General features: G+C 39.5%; 2 protein-coding genes across 6 annotated transcripts in view; one reads left to right on the plus strand and one right to left on the minus strand.

Moving 5' to 3' along the window:
• The window catches only part of STAT1 (signal transducer and activator of transcription 1), a 37386-nt gene extending 22148 nt beyond the window's left edge, over positions 1–15238 (plus strand). Inside the window, 11 exon segments of one of the 2 annotated variants that reach the window (NM_001323591.1) lie at positions 488–529; positions 1758–1841; positions 2277–2375; positions 3482–3617; positions 4958–5007; positions 5719–5813; positions 6716–6861; positions 8198–8383; positions 9374–9449; positions 10338–10440; positions 14073–15238. In NM_001323591.1, coding sequence (NP_001310520.1) covers positions 488–529; positions 1758–1841; positions 2277–2375; positions 3482–3617; positions 4958–5007; positions 5719–5813; positions 6716–6861; positions 8198–8383; positions 9374–9449; positions 10338–10440; positions 14073–14084 — 1029 coding nt within the window. In that variant the 3' untranslated portion in view covers positions 14085–15238. 2 annotated transcript variants of the gene reach the window in all.
• A 5229-nt stretch (positions 15239–20467) lies between these two features.
• GLS (glutaminase) overlaps positions 20468–27207 on the minus strand; it is a 69753-nt gene continuing 63013 nt past the window's right edge. For all 4 annotated transcript variants that reach the window (XM_016161593.2, XM_016161634.2, XM_016161622.2 and 1 more), the window contains 4 exons: positions 25832–25893; positions 24669–24745; positions 24520–24583; positions 20468–21839 (listed from right to left, as the gene is read on the minus strand). In XM_016161593.2, the coding sequence (XP_016017079.1) occupies positions 21683–21839; positions 24520–24583; positions 24669–24745; positions 25832–25893 (360 nt within the window). In that variant the 3' untranslated portion in view covers positions 20468–21682. The remainder of the gene's footprint in view (positions 21840–24519; positions 24584–24668; positions 24746–25831; positions 25894–27207) is intronic.

Genomic DNA, 27207 nt, shown 5'->3' on the forward strand with positions numbered 1-27207 from the left:
CTTGGTCCAAACCCAAGAGTCTGAGGGTGTCCACAGCTGCTCTCAGGGCCCTCAGTTGCTCCTTTGAAGCTTCAGGGTTTGAAGTGTTTGAGGGAGATCAGTTGGGCCAGGAGTTGTCGGGCCCAGCGCGGGAGACCCTGCTGGGCTGTGGAGGTGGGGAGAAGCTATGCCATGATCCTGGGGAACATGGAACAGCTAATGGAGGAGATGGGGGATCATTCAGGGAAAGGTTGCACAGGGAAGCGAGCAGGGTTCAGCTCCCTGGGATCCGTGGAACTCCATGCTGCTCATGTTGTCAGGCTGCTGGGGAAGGCACTCCTGCTTGTGAACCCCCACTCACGGGTCGTTTCATCACTTAGTTCTGCATTCTGAAAATAATTTCACATCCTCATTCTTTCTGAGTCCTGATTTTGGTTTGAGTCGTAAATGCAAATAGCAACTCTGACCATTATTGTGTCATTTACTAAGATGTTTTCTTGTTTTATAGCAACTAAAGGAACAGAAAAATGCCGGCAACAGAACTAATGAGGTAAGAGTCTGTCTCTGTTGTAAATGGTCTCCAATTAGCAGGTCTGTCCAGGTTGGCTCTGTGCCCTGGTGGCTGGGGACACCTCGTAGAGGCGTTCAGACTCATCAGGGAAGAGCCGTGAATGAGCTTGGGGACTTGGTGTATCTGTGATTACAGTAAAAATAGACTGCATTCATGCTTAATGGTTTACAAATGTTTTTGCACATGAATTTACTGGACTCTCACAGACTGCCTAGTGGAGCGGGTATGATGAGATTCTGTGTTATTCATATTTCACACGTGAAGAAATTGAATCGCGGAAAGTTTGCAGGATTTAGCTAAGGGTGAACAGGGAATTTCTGTCAGAGCTAGGACTAGAGGCCAGTTTTGTGACTGCCAAGTGTGCCAAGCGGGTTTTCCTGCCCTTGTGTTCCCCGCTCTGGCATCATCTTTCCATCAGTTTCCTTTTTAGAGCCAGATCCTTGAGGATTTATGTCTGTGATGCATTCCAAAACAAACTAGGGACAGAGGACCAAATATTCGCAGTTGTTTTGGTCTGGGACGTTTTGTCCCCTCTGCCCGCGTCGCGTGCAGTCCTTCCACACCGCAGCCAGTAGAGGTCGTGTGGAGCCGCGGGACAGCCCTATTCTGTAAAGCAGTGTACAGACTCTGCTGCCTCGTCCAGGTTTGACCTTTACGGGCTTTGTGACCTCTCCTGTCAGCAGGGATAGTGGCTGCGCCTCTCTGGTTCTAAGTTGTGTGATGAGATAATATGTAGAAAGGCACTTTGAAAACTGTAACATTTCTACCCAAACCAAAGCACTTTATGATCTGCCAGGGTTATGCACATCAGCCCTTCCGGTAGATAATCACACTGGAACACATGTGCATTTCTCACCCACCTGTGGGCCAGAAGTGTGTAGCCCACACCAGGCCCGGCTGTGGTGGGAAGGGTGGGGCTGAGGGCCAGAAAGTCTTATGAGTAAACCCATTAGAACTTGCCGTTTCCCTATCAGCATTTCTTTCCCTTAATCTATAACCCTTGCCACAGTTTCAGAAGTCTTGTCTTTGAGATAATATTGAGATACTTATAATAAATAAATCTGGGATAGATTATTGAAAATTAGAATCTTCTAAATTGCAGATGGTTGGGCTCAGGCTTTCTACAGTGTGTGTAGCGCATATCAGGTTCTTGAACAATCTATTAATGAATCCCTATAATCTTTCCCCTCCTTTTTGTTTTTTTAAGGGCCCTCTCATCGTTACTGAAGAGCTTCACTCCCTTAGTTTTGAAACCCAGTTGTGCCAGCCTGGTTTGGTCATTGACCTTGAGGTAAGATTTACATGACTTAGATATGGAAAACTTTATTTTTACTTTTAACTGTTACATATATTTTTTAATTCTCAATTTTTGTCTTAGAGATATTTACCTAATTGCTAAAAAAGGTGAAATTTTCCAGCTAATACTGTCTTAATTTAGCAATTCACAAAGGTAGATAATTTAATTAACTTTCCAATTCTATAAGCTGAGAATTTCAGTTGAGATATCCTATTGGTTTTTATATGAAACATTGAGACTTACTTCTTAACTGAAAGATATCTCAAGAGAAAATTAAACTTTGAACAAAAGAACATAACTTTAAGATATGCAAGTATAAAACATATGCAAATTCACAAATAATCCCTCGCTCAGTTTTGAGGCTGCGCGGTGGTCTGAAGGTGATGTTTCTGTGATTCGGATGCTTTCAAGGTCTCTGTCATCTTTTAGACTACCTCTCTGCCTGTCGTGGTGATCTCCAACGTCAGCCAGCTCCCAAGTGGTTGGGCCTCCATCCTGTGGTACAACATGCTGGTGACAGAACCCAGGGTATGGAAAACATATCTGTTTCATACTGAGGGGTAGCCAAAGACCCATGCTGAAGCTTCTGCATATCTAGAAGAGCCCCTAAGGGCCAGATGTTGAGGGACAAGTTCATAACTCAAGTGGCATTGCCAGGGATCTCATGTGATTCTGGAAAAGTGAAGCATGTGTATGTGTTAGATGTGAGGATTATGATGTTTTTTCTATCTGAATAAGCTCAGGAATTAGATGATTTAATATAACTTTTATTGTGGAAAAGGTCCTTTATTGTTATTTCTTTAAAACATATACATCAGCTAAATAAGCATGCTTCAGTTTTAGAATGTGTCTACTAACTATTAATTAATTACAGTCGATTCTCATTATTCACTGTATTTAAGTCCATTAGTCATTATGAACACTGATTTAGCAAATACTGAACCCCAAATAATGGGGGAAGCCTCAGGTCACAATGTTTCCTCAACCAGTCAATACATAACCTTGTTTATGTGAGTGTCTCTTTAAAGATACCTGATCATTTGTGATCCATTAACATTGAACTCATGACCATCATCACTGTAGCTTATGCCTGAAAAAACTTATCTAACCCAGGCATTTTTGTCCTATGGCACATCATGGCCTACTTGTACATAGGGACTTTAGACAGCCCTTTAATGCTGCACTTAGGGACCATTTTAAACGATGAAATCACCGACAAAACAACACAAAAATGCAGAAAAACAGTACTATTTAAGTAGATCTCAAACATGACATTTGTTTAGTATGCGAAAGGTGAAACAAAGAAGCAGAGCACCACTTGGTTTGACCTCAACTGAAAATATATATGTTGGGCAGCTCAGCTTTTTCACTGCTTTGTGCATTGGCACAACTGCAAATGAGTGTAAAAGTGCCCAGAGTATGGATTTTGGAGTTACTAGTAAATTTTAGTGAGTAGACGAATTCACAGTTGTGACTCTGCAGTCAGTGGGAATCGACTATATTTCTCTTCTACCGAGAAAACTTGTTTGTCACAGAAACTGGAACTGAACTTTGGGAAAGGCCATGTTTTAGTGCCTAGCTTGTGACTGATGATTTTTCAGTAGCCTTAACCTTTTTGGGTGTTTTCTCTCTAGAATCTGTCCTTCTTCTTGAACCCCCCTTGTGCACGATGGGCTCAGCTTTCAGAGGTGCTGAGTTGGCAGTTTTCTTCTGTCACCAAGAGAGGTCTCAATGTGGACCAGCTGAGCATGCTGGGAGAGAAACTTCTTGGTATGAGCATATTCACTTTTTATGTATATAAAAATGGAAATTCATGAAAATATCTCTGCTCGCTCTTTTCCCTCTTTGCTCTCTATTTGTTCAAGGAAGAAGAATATTAAACTCGGTTGGCTTTTCCAGCTGTATCTTATTATACTTAAGTGGGCACTATACCTCACCTTGGAAACAGATAGAGACTGATAAAAGATTTAAATGAAGCATGTCCCTATTATCTCAAAGTATTTTTGAGCAGGGTTCCTAAGAGAAAGGCATTTTAATTAGGTCAAATATATTACTTGTGGCTAAAATAAATTCCTTGATGAGAAAGATTAAGTCTTTTTTAATCTTGGGGAGAAAAAAGTAAGTCCCCAGCATGGTAAGAATAAGGTCCTGCAACCACCCACTGTACAGCACACACCTGAGCTCTTGCCTCAGGTGGCCTGGTGGAAGGAGACATTGTCCACATCAGGACACTTCTCAACTAGCGGTCTTGCCTAATTGGGCAGAGTCCTGGCCATGGGAGATAATTCTCTTTTAGTAGCTAATGCTGTGGATTTATCCACCTCAGTAGTTAAAGGCCACTGGTTTCAAGGTCAGATCTCCAGTGAGTAAGGAGTATCTGCACTATTTCTATGAAAATCCATGGGCGACTTTTCTTCAAATTTGCTTTTTATGCAGTCGAACCACATGTGGACTAGTGGACTCTCCCTAACCAAATGGTACACTGCAGTGCCCTCTCTGTCACCATGGAGGTCTTGTGATATTTAATAAAAAGTAAAAACTCATCATATTTCATCTCTTTTTTTGGCGAGAATTAAAAAAGATATTTTTCTGCCTTTAGTGGCTTATTTGTGGTTCCCTCTGAGGAGAGATGATGGATTCACCACTTCTTATGGCCTGGGTTGCTTTAACTGTATAGCTAATAATCCCTAGCCTTCTTTCCCCTCTCTCATTTCTCTTGACCACCCTGAGCCCATGTCCTGTTTGGAAGAGGGCTGAGGGAAATGCTTAATTAATATCTAAAATAAGTTTATAAAGTCGTGTCAATTAAATAGACCATCTGAGGGTGATCTTGGTCTTAGTTTGAATTAAAAAAAAACTCTAAGATCACTGGTGGAGGAGACTGTGGAGGAAGGAGAGGGAGGCGGTGGGTGGATATTACACAGGGAGGGACCAAATAAGAGGCTTCTCTAGAAAATGCAATTACTTAGTATTAGTGTATCTGACAATATAAGCCATGTACATACAACCTTCTTTTTATGGGTGTTGGCTCAAATACAGGAGCAATCAATCCAACCAAAGCTTCAGAATTGATTTCTGTTTCCTGAAAAAGCTTATTTTCATTTGTTTAGGTCCTAATGCTGGCCCTGATGGTCTTATTCCATGGACAAGGTTCTGTAAGGTGGGCATTGTCTGGTTTTTATACTCTGAGTCCTTTTTGCTCTCTGTTGAGGTTCTCATATTTTTCACTGTGGTAGTTCCTTGTTCCTCAACTGTGCTTTTTTTGGCATGCTTGCCTATGAAGGACCGCTAGGGCAAGTTGTTTACTTTCCTTCAGCACAGAAGGTTGGTCTCCAAGTGTGAGTCTGACAGGAAGCGCCTGCCTGGGTGATAACATTCTTTCATATCCGAAATGAGTCTTCTGTTCACTCACACCAGCGCTTTTTGGCAGCATTTTAGCTCTGTCCATGAGAAACGTCTGCTCTGTGCCGACGTGGACGGCCTGGCAACCAGATGAGAGCTCCCCCAGCCAGATCAAGCCGACCAGTTTCAAGGAAAAATGAGACCCCATCAGGGGCACCAGACAGTGCCGATGAGCTTTAGGCTACTGGAATTTACTAGAGCGAGGGCAGCTTTGTTCTGTGACTCACCCTGGAGGTCATTCTCTGGCTGCCTCGCTACTGTTTGGAGAGGGAAGCAGAGGCGGCAGAGGAAACAGAGAGCTTGGTGTCTGGATGCCAGGAAGGCGGGGGGTACTGCTCTGTACAGGATAGCTCTAGCTCTGGCAGCTGGGCAGTCTTTGCAAATTAAAATCTAATGGTGGGAGGAGGCATGGTAAGTCACTAGTATTTTGAATTTTCTTGTTTTTATGTGTGCGCTTGTTTACTTGCAGGAAAATATAAATGATAAAAATTTTCCTTTCTGGCTTTGGATTGAAAGCATCCTTGAACTCATTAAAAAACACCTGCTCTCCCTCTGGAATGATGGGTAAGGGCCATTGATAGATATAATTTTTAAACATGCTTTTAGTACACACTCTCTTATTGCATGGCTGACATAGGCCTGACCCAGACAGACTTCATTATTTGCTAAGACTCGTGTTCATCTCGTAGAAATGGAGGCTTATAGGCTGTCCCTTCTGAGCTTCATGATAGTAGAACCTCATCAGATTAAACTTACACTTTTGCGGTGTATGTATGTGTGTTTTCAAAGTTAAATTTGAAAAACTCATGAGTGCCATTCATACAGTCCACAGAAATTTCTTGAGCACCTACTCTGTTGCTCCAAGGAAAGAAGAAAAAACTTTTTAACTCAGTAAATTGTTTCTATCTACTGTATTCCCTGGATAGGTTGATATTTCAACAAAGGCTTTAACTTGACCAGAAGTGCTAGAATGTGAAAATGTATTGTCTGAGCCTTCCTCTCCAGTATAAAAGATGCGTAAATTCAGACATTTTCCTGGCCTTTAAAATTAAGTGAAATAAAAAGCTCATTAATCCAGCAAGTATTCACTGATCATCTGTAGCGTCTTACTGGTGCCATGTTAGTGATTTTTTTTGGACTTCAGCATACATATATATGATAGTGGAAATACACACACACACACACATACACACACGCGTGCCAAAGTGTGTGTGTGTGTGTATCCATATATATACACATATATATATGTAAGTGAAATGCTTCCTGAAGTGTCAGTTGAATAGATTTTAAAGCAAATGCTTCCTGAAGTGTCAGTTGAATAGATTTTAAAGCATCTAAAATAGCCTATTGATTTTTATCCCACCTCCTTCTGTCAAGTTCCTGTCATCTTGATTTGTACGTTAATGTGAAAATTAAAATCATGACTGAACCTCAGAATACCTCCATCTGTCCCTTTATACATCCAGCTGTATCGTGGGCTTCATCAGCAAGGAGCGAGAACGTGCTCTATTAAAGGACCAGCAGCCCGGGACGTTCCTGCTGCGGTTCAGTGAGAGCTGCCGGGAAGGGGCCATCACGTTCACGTGGGTGGAGCGGTCCCAGAATGGCGGCGGTAAGTGAAGGCACCTGCCCACACACCACTTCATACCATGTGTGTGAAATCCTTCCTCATTACTGCAAATCAACTCGTGCAAATAAACGAGCTTTTGACCTAAGATCACAGGTGCTATATTTACTCCTATCTGGGCCTCTCCAGTGGGATTTACTATATCACCATAAATGTTTCTGATTCATTGCCTGGAATATATTGTGCAAATGATGATTTTTAAATGACAAGGCCAAATTCTTTCCTTTTTTTTGTTTGTTATCTGTAGAGGAAAGATGTGAGTCAGTGTGACTGACCACCAGTCCTTGGGAGGAAGCCCCTTTTGCACAGGCATAAGATTCCAGTGTCACTGGGGAAATCCCGCATGGGAGGGCACAGATGTGGCAGGTTTCGTGAGAGGGGTCCAGAGCAGTTGCAAGTTTATCTTTTGTTATATCTTGGGTTTCTATTTAACCAAATGAACCCATGGCTAAAAAATTCTGAAACCCTTAGCATTATGACACAGTTTTCTAGAGATGAGGTTAAACAGCGGATATGAGAGAATGAAAAAGACAAACTGGTTACTTTTCAGTGTTGCTCTGCGTGAAGGACTAGAGGGAAAACCGATGTCTTCCAGTGACGTTTATGCTTTCAGTACAAAGATGCAAAAAGATGGGATACTTATTCTTTTCATTTTTTTCTTCTGGTTAAAAAACAAAACAAAACAAAAACAACTGAGATTAGAGCCCAGTGTAGACAATAGAAGCTAGAGACTGTCCTTTTCTAAAACTGTCAGCAACCAGAAAGATTAAGCAGGGCATTACCAGCTACAGAACTTTTAAGATGCCGATGAAGTCCAGAGTTCTAGGTCAGTGTCACCAGGGCACCTGGACAGTAGCCTCTGGGAAGTGTGCACTCAAAAGTGAGATCCTGGATCATTTAGGAAAAGCACAATTCGAATTAAGTCTGGGAGTAAGACCAGGAGTGACTTAAAATGTGGTTTCTTAATGTAAAGGATTAGAAAAAAGCTAGCAAATAGGATCTTCTTGTTGGTTTAAAAGTTGTTTTCTGTGTATTCTCATTGTCTTAATAAAAGACAAACAATTTTAAATATGAAAAGAAAAACAAAATAAACTTATCTTTTAGTAACTTAATCTATGGTAGAGTCTACCTTAATGATTTTTCCTGTTTTTAAGAAAAGATTTTCATTAACTTACAAACAAAGCCGTACCGCATTGTAGCTCCTAGATTGTGATTAGTTCTTAACCAGGTTCTCTCAAATCCGTAAACTGCCGTGTTTCGTTTCTCTCCTCTATTGTTTTGGGATATTCCATGGCATTCACTTCACTTTTCTTCTTTTCAGAACCTTACTTCCATGCGGTTGAACCTTACACAAAGAAAGAACTTTCTGCCGTTACTTTCCCTGATATTATTCGCAATTACAAAGTCATGGCCGCCGAAAACATTCCAGAGAACCCCCTGAAGTATCTGTATCCAAATATTGATAAAGACCATGCCTTTGGAAAATATTACTCCAGGCCAAAGGAAGGTAAGTGGTGATTGTGTCCTCACTTTATCTTTGTCCGAAGGTTTGCTGGAGACAGGGCGTAATCACACACACTGCCCTTGCCTTCCTGTCGGTGCAAGGTGCCAGCACAAACCCCGCCCAGCCGTGCCATCAGCCCACCACTGCTTTTCGAATTGGTAAAAGCAGGCTTTGAGAACATGGTGTGAACACAGAGCATTGGAAACATAATGCATTATTTGGCCTGTAGGAAATGAGTATATGATTTCTTATTTTGAGGGTATTGGAGAAATTTATTTCTGGTCGGTGTATTTGTTACATTATTACTTTTTCCACATGGAAAGAGATGAAAGGTAGGACCACCATGGCCAGCTGATTTAAGCCAGCCTGCCCCTTTTAGAACTGAGAAAACTGAGGCCCAGGAGAAGCACAGTAGTTCATTCCGGGTGAACCAGTTAAGTTATTAGATTATGTTATTACTGGTGATTATCATTAAGTGCAGACCCAAGCTTAGAACACAGGTCTCTTGCTTCTCAGTCTTCACTGAGCTTCATTTGAGAAAGGGCAAGTCAAACTAATCTGGTTTGGAGCATGCCAACAAAGCTAACTATTTTTCAGAATCATAAATCTCCACATTAGCACAGTCACTTTGGGGAGAAGATGCCCAGGCTTACCTTGACAGCTGTTGCATAACTACACAAACCGGACTAGGACCACGAAGCCAGATTTAACTTCACGTGTTTCGGGCTACAACTTCTGTAGGGTTTTAAGCCTTGGAACAAGAAACCATACAGCTTGACATCTATACTCAACTCTCCTCCCCGTTTCTTCTCGTTATTTCTGCGTTCCCACCAGAATTTCAGGTGACCCAGGGAGGGAGGTGATAACCCCATAAAGTTACAAGGCTCTACCCTGGCTATCAAGAAAAAGAGTAAAATTTTGATCAAAGAGAAAGTTAATTGTTCTTGTGTAACTTCTGCCAATGGTAAGTGTACACGATGTGTTTGCTTCTAGCACCAGAACCGATGGAACTCGATGGCCCTAAAGGAACTGGATACATCAAGACTGAATTGATTTCTGTGTCTGAAGTGTAAGTGAACACGGAAGAGTGCCATGTTTAAAAACCTCAAGCCAGCCCTGCTCCGGGCTGGGGCCTGTGGAAGATGCTTGTACTTTGCTTTTCCATTGTAATTGCTGCCACCGCCATCACAGTTGGACTTGGAAAGATCCTAATTAGAGATCCTGGTGTCACTACCTACCAGCGATTTACTGCCTTTATAAAAAAAAATAATAAGAACAACAAAAAAAAAGCCCCACGAAGTTGTATTTAAGGTATATACGTTCTCCCCAAACTGATACTTTGAAAAACTGTGAATAAAATGAACAAAAATCAATCAGAGTAGTTCTTTTCAATCTAGAAAAGGCCAAAGTAATGATTTACATTTTTTCCACTTGCTTTTATTTTGTCGTTTCATTTTGTAAAAGGTAGAAAAAATTTTGGAAAAGTCATTGTCAGTTATTTGGCCTGCAGCACTGTCTTGGGGTGAATGGATGTAGCCTTCATGTAAAAACACTCTGGAGCAGCTTTATCTGCATACACACCTCAAGGTAGGGATGAGGGACTCCCCAGACACTTCTCTGGTGCTCCTCGGGCCAGGGCGAGCCCTGAGGCATTGGCATCTCAGGGTGACACACTGCACATGCTCGCACAGGGCTAACCAGGCAGAGGCGGCACAGGTTCCAGTCTGACTGTTTCTCACATCTCTAGAATCCGATGCATTTCCCAAGGGGCTGGGCTGGGGACAGGAACCTCCCGTGATCTGCACTTTTTTAACATGTATTTTACAATGCACCCACTTACCTGAAATAAAAATATAATGTGACGATTCAATCACAGGCCAAAGATGAAGTCTGAGTTTATGCTACTGTTTTCATAACGTGGATGTTGATTTTTCCTTTTCCTTTCTCCCTATTTTAGTCACCCTTCTCTGCTTCAGACCACAGACAACCTTCTGCCCATGTCTCCTGAGGAGTTCGATGAGGTGTCTCGGATAGTGGGCACTGTAGAATTCGACAGTATGGTGAGTACCATACAGGCATGTCCTTGACTCATGCATGCTCTGTGCTCTCCGAGACAGGGAGGCCACCCCGACAGGCCCTGGGCCTGTCTGCAGGATAATGGAAGAAGCCTCTGGCAGAGCCAAGAAGCGGGTTTTTATATTAGCCATGACGAGTTGGCGGCTTTCATGCCCAGACAAGCTACATCATCAACAGGATTTTTATTCCTGGCATTCAGCACCTTCCAAAAAATAAGTGACATTTCAAACATTTAAACATTCCCCCTCTGCACTTTGAAGTTGTCCATGTAGAGATTTCACAAAATTAGGAAACTAAGATTTCTCTGATAAGGAAATGTTTTCCTTTGGCCTTTTAGATCAGTGCTGTGTCTGGATGAAGTAGTGTTATTTTTAGGGAAGGAGGGGACTTGACAATAATTACAGCGACTCAGCTAGCAGCAGTGAAATAGCTTTACCTGCTTTATGTTTGAGAACTATTTTTGTGCTGATAGCATCTGTGCTAGAAGGACTTGCCAAGGGTAAAAGGTTCCAGGACTCAAACAGTTAACGAGTGTCATGCTGGGGATAGGAACAGGGTTGTCCGCAGAACAGCAAATCTTCCTTTGGGAGAATGTTTTTCAGTATATCAAATCGTATTGTTTGCCTGTCAGCCTGAAATCGTTAAAGATTTTTTTCTTGGATGATTCAATTTTTGCTGATGCTATTTAATTTTCAGCTCTCTTCTACATGAAGCTATTCCAGTTCATTTTTAAAAAATTATTCATACTTAAATCCTTTCGGAGTTATTACTGGCCTTTCTTCATCTCTCTGTTCCCATTGCCTGGCATAGACTAGGCGCTCAGGAATGAGAGAGGAAGGCTGGGGAAAGGAGAGTGGGGGAGGGGCGCTGCTCTTGGAGCATTCAGGTCACACACCCATGTGTTCACGGAATGCGTTTACATGACATAAGCAATATCTGCTTATAGTCAGTTTTCTGGTATATAACTTTTTCTTCATCCTTTTTCCTCACCTGAAGATGTACAGGCTAAAATCTTTAGAGATTGTCCTTTCTTACACCTTCCTGATTGTTGAGGATGAAAGAAATCACTTAAGGAAATAGCTATATAGTGTCGTAGTGAAATAGTTCTGTTCCTATCGACAAACATAAAATGAACCTTTTACAGGTATAAGGTCGCATCGTCTATTAGAATCTAGATCTCAGCTCTACTACAGAGTGCTTTATAAGCCCGACACAAAAACGACATAAATATAAAGCCTACTCAGAATAAGATAGATCGACAGAACCAAAAAAACAGGCTGATCTTTTGTAATGCCTTTGTTCCTGAGCAATTTTCATCATCACGTTATCACCACCATTAATTGGTGACACTTATTAAGTACTTACGGTGTACCAGGCACTCCACAGGTAGTAATTTGTTCAGTCTTTACAACAACCTTCTGTTAGGTATCGCTGATATTCTCATTTTTACAAGTGTGGAGAAAGAACCCTTCACCCCCCACAATTTCAAAACTTGTCTAAGATCAAACAGTAAGTAACAGAACGAATATTTGAATCTACTGGTGTGTCTGTAGAGTGCCTGCTCTTGTCCACTATCCTGGAATGCCTCCTACAAAAAGCTGCTTCATTCAGAACATGAACCCTAGAGAAGTTGTTTGCAACTTCTGAGTTATGTTTTATTATGATTTATTATGACAAAGGCAGTGTGGCCTTTGAGTGAGAGGTCTGTGGGATTTGGACATCAGAGTCTAACTCTGTCATCACCATTATTCCCTGTGACCTTGAGAAAATAAGATGGATTAATTCCCTCCATCTGTGCAAGCAGTGTGATTGCTTTCTCTGTCCTCTCAGAATGATCCTCTGAGAGCATTTTAAATAGTCTTAATAAATGCCAGGAAGTGGTTTTTTGGTCTCTAGATGCGTCCTGTAGCCATCCCATTCCATTCTAGATGATTTAATTCATTTCATATGTAGAGTAAAATAAACCTATTTTGCACACACACAGCTCTCCAGATTAAAGCCATAGTTGATTTAAAGAGCTAAAAGAGGCTATAAATATGGGCACACCACTGATTAGATAAAATAAAAGTTGGATTAACCTCCAAACTGGCTGGATTTTACCTTGTGTGTCTCAAATAGTCTGTCTTCAACCATGGTCATGATTTCCATTCAGCATCCACCCTTGTAATTAGGGCATATGCTCTAAAATAGAAAAACCTCTTGTAGAGGTGGCCAGTTTCAGCCAGCCACGTCTGGAACTTGCAGCTCTGGACTAGGGTGGCCACGGGTTGACGCCTCAGGCCACCCTCAGGAGCGGGAGGCTCACAGGCTCTTGAGGAAATTGTCCAAGAGAGACAGAGCACCAGTGTTTTCTGCAGCATGACTTGAGTATTTGTTAGTCTGGATTTCCTGTACAATAAACTTTTTTCCTTTGGGACGACAGGAAAACCAGTCTATTTTCCTAGAGGCCTGTGGTTAAAACTGATAATAATAATAGGAACATTTATCAATCTACTATTTTCCATCTATCATGCTAGGCATTCTACATATGCTATCTAATTTAATCCTTTCAACAGATCTATCTGCTAGGTACTATTGCCTCCTTTAAATAGATGAGGACTGTGAGATTTACAGAGATTGGTTAACACGCCATATCACACAGCTGTAAGAGATGGTGACAGGATTTGAATCCAGGCCTTCTCTCTCTCCAAAGTCTTCACTACACATTTTCAGTGTCAGCCACACTGAAACATGGGGGCAAACCTTATGTTTTTAATCCAAAATAATTTTCCTGAGAGCCCACTGTGTACCAGCCACTTGGGATTTAAAAAAAAAAAAAAATTGACTGTTCTCAAGAGGCCTACAGTCCAGTGCTATGTTCTCGTTGGTATTTTGGGTTGAATGATTCTGTGTTGTGGGGGAGCCATCCTGTGCATTGTAGAATGTTTACCAGCATCTCTGGCCTCTACTCACTAGATGCCAGTGGTACCCACATCCCCATACCCAGTCATGACAGTCAAAAATGTCTTCAGATACTGCTAGGGGCCAGAGTCACCCCTGGGCGAGAGCACCTAGTCTAAAGAGAATGCCCAGCATGGCAGTGAGATGGGGAGTCAGTGCAGGCGGGTGCCCTGTTCAAGGCAGCTGGGCAGGAGGCACTGCGGGGGGCTCTGGAGGGGTTCCTAATGGTTCTGCTTCTCAAGCTGTACCTGAAAGATGATTTGTTACTCCTCCTGAGTGGCCTTTAAGGACAATTCATCATTTCCCCCAGACCCCTCTCCGTGTCTGACGTACCACTGGGCATTGCCTCACCCCTGTTTTACATGAGCAGATTTGCCACATTGCTCTGTCCCCAGACTCGCATAACAGCAAAAAGCTTTATGTAGCCTGGATGAATTGACAGAACTAAGCCAGCAGGCTGCAGAGTAATAATCCATGAGCTTAGAGGATATAAAAGGTCTCGATGAGTCCAGGAAGAATGACAGCCCATGCTGAAAGCCCTCTAATTCCACGGTGGTTATTTGCTGTTGAAACTGTCTTCCACTCCACTGTCAAACATACAAGCAATGACAAATATATGAATCTGCATTTTATAAGATCAGTGTAATAAACTTAACCACATTTTGTCTTTTTACAGATGAACGTATAGAGCATGAATTTCTCTCATCTTCTCTGGCGACATCTTTCCTTCCCACCTGTGATTTCCCCCTGCTATTCTGTTTCTTCACATCCTGTGTTTCTAGGGAGATGAAAGAAAGGCCAACAAATGTGCTGCAGCCTGTTGATAGCAAGTGGAGTCTTGCCTAATTCAGAAACATCTATTACTCTGAAGGGCTTCATGCATCTAAGTAAAGGTAAAAGCGAAAGACCTTCTCCACAGAGTGGATTTTACAAAAGAAAAACCTCCAGATACACCCAAAGCAACAGGACTACTAGAATGAGAGTGCTTTGGGAAAGGTGAGATGTTTAGCAGCATCTAGCAAACACTATGCATGACGTCAGTGCCCAACTGTTACAGGTTATTGGATAGATCACATGGTTCTTTGGGGAAATTCTGGGTGTAGGATTGGCAAATTTCTGTTCTGGAGAATTTTAATTTGTTCTGTTTTGAATATGGCTGGAAGTTTTTCATTGGTTTACCTATGAAATCGTTCAAAGCTAAGTTTATCTAGAATTACATCAACTCTTTTTCAGAGGTAGCCATCCCATACCTGGGCAGGGGATAAAAGGTAGTGTTCTGTGTTTTATTGTATCTTCCACACTGGTCATATAAAGCAAAAGATAATGTCTCTCTCTTGGGAGAAGTAGCTCCTCTATTTGTTATGGCTTTATGATACTGGCTAATAGCAATAGAAGGAAATACATTTTCCAAATTTAGGAGTAGTAATTTCTGCTTAAACTTGAATATCCGAAGCTAAATATATTCTGCCTTCTTTATGGTCACTAGTAAATGAATCGTCTTCACAGTTTTATCAAGGGAATCAGGCTATTAACGATAGCTCTCTCAAGGTAAATCTTATTATTTTTCAAAAAGTTGAAATCATAGATGTAGACAAACTCAGAAATTTAATTCATGTTTCCTAAATGGGTTAATTCGTTTTTATTGTCATTAGTTGGAATTTAGTCTATTAGTCAAAACATTTCCAAACTGAGAAGAAAAAATAGTAACTGACAAGTCATTAACCAGAGATAATGAAATTCACATAATTTGAAAACTTGTCCTGTGTAACTGCATTGAAAATTGCATGTTTTTCACTGATAAATGTGTTTCTCTGACAAATACATTTGCAAATGGTTCCATTATCTCTCCTGTGCTTTTTCTGTACCCCTTTTTGACTGGGTGATGTTTTGCGAAGTATGTGACATTACTTACCTTCTTTCTTCACTTGGTACTAACACAAAAAAAGTGGTTTGGGGTATGGACGTGCCAGTGTTTTTCTAATAACTTTCATAGATTGCTGTCTCTGTAGCTGCATCTTCTTTTCTGTCACCACCATCATGATATTATTATGTAAATGCTATATTTTTCTGGTGGAGATAAAGTTTTCTTGAAGTCTATTTTAAAATTAAAGCTAAAGTATATGTTTTGCATTAAATATAATATGCACATGTACTTTGTACTGGACACAAATTAAGGCTTCCTCTCAGTTTTTACGTAAGATGACATGAACCTGACTGGCTTTTGCATTGACTTTTTAAATTGAAATAAGGAACAAAGAAGACAACATTAAGAAAATACTGTTCTAATTGCTGGTGTTTATTTGGTATATTTTTTCCCTTAAGAATGATTTGGCATGTTTCATTTTATTGCACTAGCGAGAGACTTTGTTTACTTTTCAGAAGTATTAAAATGCTAGTGTTAGTCTCTTCTTGATAGCACTTGGTGTAAAGATTTTAAAGGTTACTGGCAATATGTATAAGTCTGGTGTTTCTCTCTCTATCTCTCTCTTTTTTTTTTTTTTTAACTTATGATTAAACATAAAAATGTCAGCCTTTATTCTAAACAACAAAATTCCTAAATGTTGCACTTTCCTGTCCTTCTTGTCACCAGAATTGCTATGGCAGATTAAGATGGGTCAGTGGAAGAGATCAGAGAGGAAACATTGTTGTAGCAAACTGTAATGGGTGCCATAAAAAGCAAACAAACACAAATAGGTACTTGGGTCTTGCTTGGTAACTCCAGCTGCCTCCAAATACACAAATAATTTGACACCTATTTTAAAATGAATGTCAGTACTGCTAATGTAAGTTTTAAATTTTAACGTGTATGTTTAACATATGCAGCCATCCGTAATCCGTACCTCCATGAATAGATGAGTCATTACTGAGAAGTTATTGCAACCACACAAAAAGGTGCCATTTTTTTCTCCTAAAATGTCATAAGCCAAAAAGCTGTGACCTTCTCAAAGTAAAAGGCACGGTGTGCTAGAAAAAAAAACGTTGTGAGACATAATCACTAAGTTAGACATAAATCTTGCAAGATAGACTTAACTATTGTTTGAAGAGTTATCAAAGAATAGTAGTAGACAGCTTGATAAATATGATCATTCTCATCTCCATATCTGCAGTATTTACAGAAGTGTAAAAGAAGTGTAAAAGTTCCTTCATAATGAACATTGAGAGCTGTATTTCGCCAAGAAATAAAGTAGATAATGCTCTGGCTAGCCAGTATAAATTTGTATTCTTACATAATTGATCATTATAAGAAGTCACTAAGTAGATTCTGGCTTAGGGATGTTTCTTTGTTTGAAGAGTATTTCTTATATGGTGTTTGTAGGGTGTTTCATAAACATATAGCTTATATGTGATACCTGGGAAAGAGAGTTTTCTTAGATATCAATAAATAGATTTTACTATTTACAAAAAAAATCTGGCATTCAATGAGTAAAATCTGTTTATTTACTTTAAGCTAAAGTGGAGTATCAAGTCTTAAGGAATATAGCGCTCCTTTCACATTTGACTATCCCAGGGAAAACAGGAAAAAACTGGAAATTGTTTTGAAAACTCTGGTACCTACTTTTTGAACTGGGATTTACCTGAATGGCTTCTTTTGGTTATCCCTTTATTAGTTCATCAGATATATATATTGAGCACGTGCCATGAGCCAGACACTATTCTAGATGTTTGGGAAACATTTGTAAACAAAAATGGACAAAGATCCCTGCTTTTGTGGGGCTTAATACGTTCTGAGATACTGGATCATATGTTCTAGTACAATCATCTTATTAAAACTTAAGATTTTGTGAAGCAAATATAGCCAAAAGCTATAAAATTGAAATGTTATATAAAAATATAAATAATTTCAAAGAACTGGCAGTTTTTAAGCAGTTTTAGTAAGGCTAAAGATAAGATAATATTGTTTTTGGATCCTTCTAAGATGAGTCTGTATAGTTCTTAAATATTATTGACTTAACAATACTCAGCCTCTCAGTTTTGGTGAACTAACCAGGTTATGTGTTTGCTATACTGACAAATTAAATATCTTGTTTGACCAATTGAAAAAAAAGAACCATACTTAAGCAGTTTTAAACTTCCTTATTAAATTTATATTGAGTATACACAGAATATAAAGGTTCCTAAAAGGTAGCTTTGACAGAAAGCTGTCAAATACCTATTATCAAACTATGTGAATTCTGTATTTCTTAAGGCTTGATACTCCACTTTAACGCCCTGGTGTTTGTGTCCATTGGCAGCCTTTCCCCATTTCTTGTGCAGGACTGAAGCAGTCTTGATATTCTTTTGCTATTATGACTGCATGGCGGACACACTGCCTAGTACTCTTCATTGACTATTTGGAGAGGGAGTGGGGGCCGCTGGCCTGGGGCACACAGAGGCCTGGAGTCAGGTTCAGGCTCTGGAACAGAAATGAAACATCCAGTCTTTGTCCTGTTTTAATAACTGACTTAATTTTCTAATCCCTCCCATCCCAAAACACATACCTTCCCTAGTCTTCTAGTAAATCACACCCTTTCCATATATAACTATTGAATTACCCCTTCCTCCAAAAGCCTTTTTTTAAAATGCCACCTGATACATTCATGGGCTACTTCCCTGTGCTATCTGGTCTGTGATTTACAAATTTACTCAGTTTTCTGTGAGGGTTAGCAAGTAAAATTAGGAAGATTACCCCAGCCCCTAAAACAAATAGCACAAAAATAAAATCATATTATCTCAAGAATAAATATTTCTTAATGTTTCTATATTTGGGATTATTCATTCATGTTTTTTGCCTGCATTGATGTCATGCTCCTATCTGCGGATGTGCATATGCATAGCTCAAGTTCACCACGTGCTGTAAGACTTAACTTTGTAGCGTTTATGATTCTCCTCAAGACTCCACAGAGGTGAGATTTGAGCTAATAACGCCAGTACCTAGATGTTCCATCCATGGTGTGCCCCGGGTGGTAGGGTGCAGGGAAAGAAAATGGGACCGAGTTCTGTATTACAGCCCACTCTTTGGTCTCAGCTTCATCTGTAAAGGAGTGGGATTTGCTTAGAAATTTCTGGTGTCTCTTCCAGTTTTAAAATGTTAGTAATGCAGACAGATTAACACTGACTGCTATAACAAAGCAAATTACTTTGTGACAAACAGCTTTGATCATTGACTGGTCAGCCATGTTGTTTAAGTACTTTATGGTTGGGAAACCATACGCTAACTCTAAACCTGGGGACCAGGGGTTTCCTGCATTGGAAGTGAATGCCATGCCACATACCCATGAACCAGTCTGGAGCCGCAGTTTACCGGTTCAGCTGATCCTACTTAGACCTTGGTGTGGCAGTAGCAGTAGGTTCAGCTCCCCAAAGAGATGTCAAGGCTTTGTGAAAATGATCCCTGTCCCTTTTAAAGGAGGTGAAGAATCCCTCCCAGCAAAGGACTTGTTTAATGATTCAAGTCAACGAATATTTACTGAGCACTTCCTAACTGTAAAAGGATAGTGTTAGCTTCTAGGGGACTAGATATGTGCCTGCCCATTCTCTCACCTTTAAGGATTCTCATCTTAACCAGGTGTCAGATAACCTCACCTGACACCTTGCATAGTCCCTGGCTTACAGTAAGCATTAGAAATGGATTTGAACCAACTATGCATAGTCCCTGTGTTCAGTAGAGCTCCTAACCTAGTGATGTAAGAGAAAATCTTTTTTTATTTAAAAAAAAAAATTCAATTGTTTTTTTTTTTGATACATGTATTTATTATGCTGTAAAAAGCAACACTACCTGATTTCATTTAAAATAAATATTTCCCAATTTCAGAATACTTACAACTTATAGTTTTAAGATTAGATTCACTTTGGGAGGTTCTGGCGGCAAATACATTACATTCATAGCTGTACAATCCCCAGAAAGAATCTAAATCCAACATCTGGTCATTCAGTCCCTGCCAGACAGACAAGAGCATCAAATGGCCGATAGCTAATCCAGCTCTGCAGTTAAAGGGCAGTGGGGGCAGCATGGGGTACAGCACATCACACCCAAAGATGAGATCATTAGAACTGAGACCAGCAAAAACAACAAAGTATACAAAGCTTTAAATAAATATGATCATATAGAGCTCTCATGGTACAGAAAAAAAACACATATGATCCTAAAGCCAAAACAAAAAGATCTTTGGAGTATACTGATGGCAGCAGTGAACAGCACAGTCAAAAGCATTTAAATATACTCATTATTATCAGCCACCAGCAAACAGCCAGAGCAGGAACCAGTATACAGTCATAAATAACCTCATAGGTAAAAGAAGTTCACAATTTAAACCACAAAGATTTTACCAAGTAGTTTTGATCTGAGAAAAGATGAAAACTATCTTTGTTCCCAAATAATAGGTAGAACCTCTTTTTATTAAATAAAGCCTCAAAATCATTGGTAATCTTTAAGCCACACAATTGAACCATAATATGTCATTCTAATCACATGGAAGCAAGCTGCTGTTGGAGCAGTTATTTCAACTGATGTTAATTTAAAAGGATCTACCCATAATATCTTTGGAGATAATGCTGTCCCTCTGTATTATTTTGCAAATACTACCTGTCTTCATGCCTTGATAGGTTCATGGGGCAGGAACACAGACAGCAGCGGGGCTGGGTGCCCACCCACCTTATTCCTCACAGAAGCACACGCATGGGAATGGCTTCATGCCTGATGGAGCTCAGTTAAGGAACACTGGCCATGGTTCTAAAGGAGGCACCATCTAGGGAATAGAAGGGTGATGGCGGAAGCCACTGACTTAGACTGGAAGCAAAAATCGAAACACCTGGAGGCTTGCTAGAGTGGAAAAGGGGCCATTAGGCATGATAAAGCTTGAAAGCAGCTGTATGTGCTCATAAAAAAAAGGGGGGTCAGGAATTGCTATATTAACAACTAGTGTTCGTGTGGTTGAGGTTTCTGCTCATTTCACTAAACTCAGCTTCAAGGAAGTCCATTTCTGTGTATGTGTGTGCCTGCGCCTGTATGTGTGCCTAATATCGGAAAAGAAATCCTCATTAACAAACCCCTTTACCTCTGAGGTACGATACGATAAAGTATGTGTGCAGTTCCTCACCAAAAAAAAAAAAAAAAAGGGGGGGGCCTCCAATTGAAGTTGAAATCGCCTGTTCTTATTATTAAACTGTAGAGTCCATCAAAAATTATACAAGAGAGATTCAGGAAAAACTGGAGTGATCTAGTGGTCCCCCAAATAGAACAAATATCTTGATGCAGACTTTTACTGACAGGTTTAAAAACAAATGTTATCTGTAGCTGTTCCCATACTATCACAATAACTTTGGTAACTAACAGCACTTCTGATTTATCTTTATCCTGGAAGCTGAAAAATATCTTTTTAAAAGAGCTAAAGTAGCACATCTCTTCTTTATGCTGATAAATTTTACTGATTTGTACTTAGCTTAATAATTTGTCTCTGGTTCATCTCCTATAGATAGATGGCATACTTATAGCTCAGATGCCAAAAAATTAAGCATTTTCTGACTTACTGTGGAAAAATGAAAACTGCATAGTATGTCAGCACCTACTTTCCCAGCTAAAGGAAAGAGGCAAATAGCTAAATGTCTGAGAAGAAAGGCTGGACAAAGGAGATATAGAAAAAGGAAAATTTTTCAAAAGTATTATAACTACATTCACACATAAGTTTTGGTCACCAAACATATCTTAAACAGATTCCCTGATAAAGTCTAATCAGAATTGGTCTATCCTACTAATAGTTTGTTAACTATTGTAATTTTTAAAGTCATGTCATGAAACTGGGGTGATGGGAGACATTTTAAACACACACAACCATAAGTGCATATAGTTGTCCAAACACTCAAACTAAATCTATATTTGAAGTCATGAAAATCACACTTATTTTGCTTCTAAAGGCAGCCTTGACCCATTTGGACAGGCTGTATAACAGAGCTTAATTTATAAATGCATATCAGCAGATCATCACCATAAACTGAAAATTCACAAAACACAAAAATAAATCATGAAGACCACACAGTTAAGCTAGCATTGGTAACTTATTTCTTTTACATCAAATTATACAATGCACGAGGTAAATATTGCTCACATTATGGAGGGAGATTGTTTTATTTCTATTTTTTTCCCAAAGAGATCAGTTTTGTCCTGTGCGTACAATGAAGAAAACTCCAATAACACTGAAATGACAAATATTGTAAAATATACATCACTACCAGATAGAAATGCACATGTTCTTCATTAATCATTCTCCACAATTACATAGGTAAGTGATTTAAATCTTGGGCTTCAGACCGTTACAAGAGTCCATCAAGATTCTTATGGACGGTTTGATTTTCCTTCCCATTGTCGGAATCTCCTTGAGGTGTGTACTGGACTTGGTATTCCTGGAGGATTTTAAACACATCATGGTGCCCAAAGTGCAGTGCTTCATCCATGGGAGTGTTATTCCACCTAAAGAAGTAGCACAGCATGGGCTGGGTCATTAGCTAATTTCTGTACAAAAACGATAATCCAGTATTCTTAGATTTTAAATACAGGTTGAAGGGGCATTCAGATTTAGCCATTTTGACAATATTAAAAGTAAAAATTAATTGAAGAAATATAGAAAGGGATTTATAATTCAAAGAGTGGCCTCAGAGACAACTTTGGGTTATGGGGAGGAGGAGAAAAATGTGTTCTACAAAAGGATCTTATTCACACATTTGAGGGCTTTATGGAGAGGAAGTTCTAGTGTTGACAGATACCGTAGACTTCTCTAGATTCTGGAATTTTAACTTCATGAAAATCTCAAAGGACCTCCCTTTAAATAAAATGCGAAAGAAAATTCAGATAAATAACGTTCATCATCTTAACCTTTGATAGAAAATTTGTGTTCTTGTCACTTGAAAATCACAAGAAATCTCAGAGGTCTTGAAATAACCATGGCCTCATTAGGACTCAAACATACACTGTGGGAGCAAGACTGACCCGAGAGGAATTTTCATCATCTCCGGTAAGAACGGGAACCCAGGGGCACTATCCAACAGAAAGAATAAATACCCTTTCCACAGTGTGCTTCTGGGGCTGTGCTATTTAGAATGAAACAGATGAAAACTGAAGATAAGAAGAAATGAAGGGTCGCCAGCAGTTGTAAATCAGTTATTCAGTCTTTTGAAAAAGGAGACAAGACTATGAAACACACCCTAAGTAGATGACAGTAAGATAATGAGTTCCCTCATGCTTCACAGATTGTCAAGCCTCTCATCAGCTCTCTCTACTTCTGTCCCTTCTCCATGGCTAGCAGGCGCTCACACTACAGTTTTTCGTGAGCCGCTCTCACCAGATTCTGGTTTTCCTTTCTTCTTCCTTTCCATCTTTGTCCTTAACCTTTACCATCCTAAGGAGGTCGTAATATATAGATATGAAAGGTTTTTTATAGTCTCATGTTAAAACTATTTCTGGATAGTTTGGTAAACTGTTCTTAGTTTTTTAAAATCAGGTAAGTAACATTTTACATCTATCTTTTTTTTCCCCTCAAAAAAAAAAAAAGCTGAATTAAGGTTGCCTTTTACTTCCATCTCAGCCTTTATTTAGAGACTCAATGGCCTTAAAACCGGGAGTGGGGGTGGGGAGACTTTTCGGTCATCTACAGCATATAATTATCTTTCTGGAAAACTGAATGTTAACTTCAAGTTATCTTTTTTATAACTCTTCTTCCATGAGATAATGAAACATATCAACTTTAGAGAATACACTAAATTCGCTCAAGCCTATTTTGCAATTTGAGGTGAAACTAATTCCATGAAATAGCGAAGAGAGTTGTCCTGGTCTAACTTACATTACCAAGTTTCTGACTTAGCTAACTTTTGCCTGTCAGACGAGTACTTATACTTCCACATTCCTAGAGGTCAGGGCAAAACAAAAAATACTTCAGTCCTTAAATATACAAAGCAAAGTAAATATTTCCAGCATGTGTTAAATAGTATTTTAGGTGGGATTATAAACACGGGTGTGGAGGGGAACACTTTTCAGTTTCTTGTTCTAGAAAGTGCTGGTATGGGCATTACATTTAAGGACAAAAGGGAGGACTGTCACCATAACATGAGGTTTTAAATACTGCCAATGAAGGGAATGATCTTAGATAACCAAAGTGTTACCACACTTAGAAAATTGCTAACAATTTCAGACACTGAATTTTTCTGCACTTCTTGTAAGCTGAACTAATAAAGGCCAAACCTCTAATTTAAAAATAGTAAAACCTTACTAAACAGATCTTATAACTACAGAATAATCATGCTCCCAAATTAATGCAGTCCTCAGTTATCCAAGCTGAACTCTTAATAATATCAAATCTCTCCATCAAGTATTTTTTCCTTCCATTCTTCTAAACCATTTTTCTCATCACTCACTGGCTCATCCAGTTATATAAGTCCAGTTACACAATGTGCAAGTATGTGAATACAGAGTTTAAGAAAATTTGAATACACATAAGCTGCAGTCTTATCCTGCCCTTGACTGTCCAGTTGGTGGACAGCACTTAAACTGCAGGGTGAGTTGCAGTTCACCATCTGGAGCAAAAGGGACAGGAACAATACATTCCAGGCAGATTTCGCCCACTGTAGATAGAGTGCCCTTCTCGTCCCGTGCCATCAAACCTTGTCTCTTCCCTAAAGCACTAGTTAAAATCCAGCTTCCACGAAGCCTTCTAAAACTGACTCCAACCAAATCCCGGAGTTTCAACAAACTCCAGTATATTCACTTTAGAGTTCTCTAACAGTAATTTTCTTATACAATTAAAATATGCTCCTATAAACATCTGTCTTGTCTATCCTGTGAAGTTAAAAACCCCGTGAGGACAAAACTGCTATTTTTCTCTTTCCAAACACAAAGACTTGTTCTCTTCATACAGTGTACTGACTGACAGTCAAACCAACCTGAAAAAATTCTAAATAAGAGACCATCCCTAGAAAGGAAATTGGATATGGGAGGGAAAATGATCTACCTAGCAGAAACAAGGTTTTGTTGTTGCTTTTAAAAGGCACCATACAAAGTTCTAGAACATCTCCAATATTTACCATCACAACCATTATGCCCCTGCATAATAAAACACTGACTTGCCAGTTATACATTAGAAGCTAACATAGGTGCTCACCTATCCTTGGGGAAAGGGTTTACTTTGCAGGCTTCCAGCAAGAATTTGACAACTTCAACATGACCTACAACCAAAATAAAACAAGCGGATTTTAGTATTGAGGAGAAGTTAAGTGAAAAAATAAATAGACAAGAGGTTCACATAATTACCCTCTGCAGCAGCTACATGGAGCGCTGTTCTAGAATCGTAGTCTCGCTGTTCCATATCCATCGCTGACAAAGCAAATCTGAAAATTTGGAAGCATAGCTATTAATTTTATATATATATAAATGTAAAATTTAATTCATAGTCATACATTGACTCCAGCGGTTCAGTCTAAGGCCCTGTGAGACAGGTGCCACCCCTCAGCAGGCTCATTAATGGGAACCAGCACAAGCACCTTGGGCCGAGGCCACTTGGCTGCTCTTCCTTAGCTTTGCTCTTTAGGGGTAAGAGGAAACGTTCTACTCTCACACAACTTAGCTTCTTTACGTTATTGTTCAAAACTCTGGAATAACAGCACAACTGTACCAAAGTCTGTGCCTCAGAAAGGCAAGAAACTAATACCTAAAGTTAAATGTTTTCACTAAGATTTCCCATTCTTTGAACATTTTACAGTCTATAGTTTATAAGTACTAGTCAAATTTTATTTTAAAAAATTTTGCACATTTTTTGATATAACTGACATGACATTATGTAATTTTAAGGTGTACAATGTGTTCATTTGATACATTTATATATTACAAGCAATGCCGTGTTAGCTCACATCTCCATCATGTCACATAATTATCATTTTTTTGTGGTGAGAACATTAGATCTAGTTTCTTAATAACTTTGAAGTGTATAATACAATGTAAATACTGTTAATACAAGTACTAATGAGACTTTAAAGCAAAGGTGGAAATTAAGCATAAGACATTTTTCCATGTTAAAGTACAGTTGCAACTCTACAAGAGACCTTATGTTAAACAAACCGTACTCTGTGATGTTTCTAACCCTAGTGATCCACAGAACACCAAATGAGGAACAGAGCGTAGAGGGAGGCTGAGAAGGCGTTATCCAATTCCAGTAAAGCACTAAATACTAATTAACTCTAGGTTCACCAAACAGTTACTACTACTTGGGAAAACAGAGACCTGGGCTCTAACAGGTGGAAAAGGACAGCACTGCACGGCAAGCCTAAGTGCTGAAAGCGGGGATTAAGTAGACATTTGTTTCAGTCATTTTTATTAGGGGGAAATGGAAATGAGATTTTAGTCTTAAAATGGCCATTTGCCCAGAAACACTTCATAAACATCTGTGAACCATATGCTCGTTCACTCTGTTAACATACCTTCGAAGTGCAGATACATCTCCAGTATATGCAGCAAACAAAAGGTTTATCACTGACTTTACCTGCGAAGAAAAGAAAGTTCAGGCATTCACAGGGGAAAATAAATACGTAGAATGTACGACTGTCACCGGTAAGTGACTTCCCCGTGCTTTGAATGCTTTAGCTCAGTCATATGCAAACAGTTATTACACTCCTATAACCAAAAGGATGCGCGCATGTGACATTCCTTTTAAACAGAGGATTATGAGGGAAAATTCAACAATAAAGATAAGGCACATGAGGGAAGGAACAGAACAATACTATCAATTGGTGCAAAAGAGTGGAAACTCGTGACCTGTGAAACACACAGTTGGGGGGCAAGTGAAAATTGTTTAGAACCTTTCTCATTTACTATATCCCAGTACTGTGGGCTGACCTGTATACTCGCAAAAATGTCATTAAAAACTAAGTCATGCTATATAAATGTCTAATCCCTGCCAGCAATCACTGTCCTCACCAATCACTAATCACTGGCTCCTTTGGAAATCTTAAGGGACAATATTCAGTATTAATCATCTTAAGGAAAGGGCAATCTGTACTTCACCAGGCAGTACAAATCAGGGTATTCTCGGACCCATAACCCTGCGTCTGCTCAAAAGGTGGGTGAACTCCCAAAATATTAAGTCACTAATCTTTTAGTGCTCCAAGACTTCACGATGTATTTCCATTTGACAACTATCCACTTTCTTGTCCTTTAAAGGAAAGGGCCAGTTATCCTACTGGCCACTGGATTTTGTTCTGTTTTCATAAAGACTTTATCCAGCCCTATTTTTGAGAAACTAAGCTATTGAACATACACTGTAAACACTTCATAAATTCCCACTATTGTCTCATACTTTGCAACTTCAACATCGATGATCCAACTGATCCTGGACTCCATGGTAGAAAAGAGAACTTTATTGGAGGGATGGAAAGTAACCCAGCTATCCACAAACACAGCCCTGGGAGTGCTTTCAAGATCTTAAGTTGGACATTCCTCCTTTTTACTATGGCTTCCCTTTCCCACTACCTGTGAACTTTTAAATCACATTGGAACCAACCATTACTGGACTTCTCTAATTTAGCATTTTCAAAATATGTTCTGCAGGAACCAGTGCACAGATGCTCCATGGGAAAAAAAAAAAAAAAAGATTCCTCTGGTCAGATATTTTCTTAAAATATTAAACAACTCCTGGGGGGTTCACGAGCATATGAAAGGCTCTGTAAAGTTCTGCAGCATAGGAACCTAACTAGCACCAAAATTTTACTAATAGTTACTATTACTGTTGATATCACAAAACAAACAAACAAACCTTACTCTTACTCCTTCAGTCCATTAGCTTCCTTTCTGGTTACCC

Source organism: Rousettus aegyptiacus, unplaced genomic scaffold (assembly GCF_014176215.1).
Source record: "Rousettus aegyptiacus isolate mRouAeg1 unplaced genomic scaffold, mRouAeg1.p scaffold_m13_p_2, whole genome shotgun sequence".
Lineage (NCBI taxonomy): Eukaryota > Metazoa > Chordata > Mammalia > Chiroptera > Pteropodidae > Rousettus > Rousettus aegyptiacus.